Below are 742 nucleotides of genomic sequence, written 5' to 3' on the forward strand. Positions count from 1 at the left end.
CCTATTGCGAAATAGTTCGCTTACCTTCCCTCAAAATAGTCCGAAATACCGCGAAATACCGTGAAATAATCCGAAATAGGCGAGAAATAACCGAAATGGCAGGAGAAATACCACGAAATAATCCGTACGCTACGAACCCAAATGATTTCCCCCTCGATGCGGAACCATTTCGTTCGCCACTTCAAACTGCAGAAAAGAACTGTTCGCCACTCACAACTGTAGAACAGATTTGCACCTAGATTTGGCGAGTGCATTTTCCAGTGATTCCATCGATTGGCTACTGGGTATGTGTGTGAGAGCATGTGGCTAAAAGTGAGTGTAACCGATAAAATTTACCCCAGGGTTCAGTGGTCTCCTCTCCTCTGTTTACATTTAGCGCAGAGCCGGGCAGAACCCTTTTACTTAGTACCTGATATGTTTTGAGGATTGAAGCGAGAAGAGTCTTCACCATCATCCACGCAAGCGGTTGCCCGATGCAGTTGCGACTACCAGAGCTAAAGGGCAAGAAGCTGTATGGATGCATAGCAGCAGCCCGATCGGGCAAGAATCTGTCCGGGTCGAAGGTAAGCGGGTCCTGGTGGTACTTCGGACTTCGGTGCACGCCCACAAAGTTCAGAAACAGGACGGTGCCGCTTGGAATGTGCTTGCCGTCCAGTTCCACAACCTTACTGGTCTGCCGAGCCACGAATGGAGCTATAGGGAACATTCGTAGAGTCTCGTTGACAACACGATCCATGTACTG

General features: G+C 48.9%; 1 protein-coding gene across 1 annotated transcript in view; it reads right to left on the minus strand.

Annotated features, from left to right (window-relative positions):
- The window catches only part of LOC127751140 (cytochrome P450 4C1-like), a 2299-nt gene extending 1563 nt beyond the window's left edge, over positions 1-736 (minus strand). The window contains exon 1 of the mRNA XM_052274241.1: positions 410-736. Coding sequence (XP_052130201.1) covers positions 410-736 — 327 coding nt within the window. The remainder of the gene's footprint in view (positions 1-409) is intronic.
- Between the last annotated feature and the right edge of the window lie 6 nt (positions 737-742).

The sequence above is a fragment of the Frankliniella occidentalis genome, unplaced genomic scaffold (genome assembly GCF_000697945.3).
Source record: "Frankliniella occidentalis isolate FOCC.00 unplaced genomic scaffold, Focc_3.1 Scaffold360, whole genome shotgun sequence".
NCBI classification, from domain to species: Eukaryota; Metazoa; Arthropoda; class Insecta; order Thysanoptera; family Thripidae; genus Frankliniella; species Frankliniella occidentalis.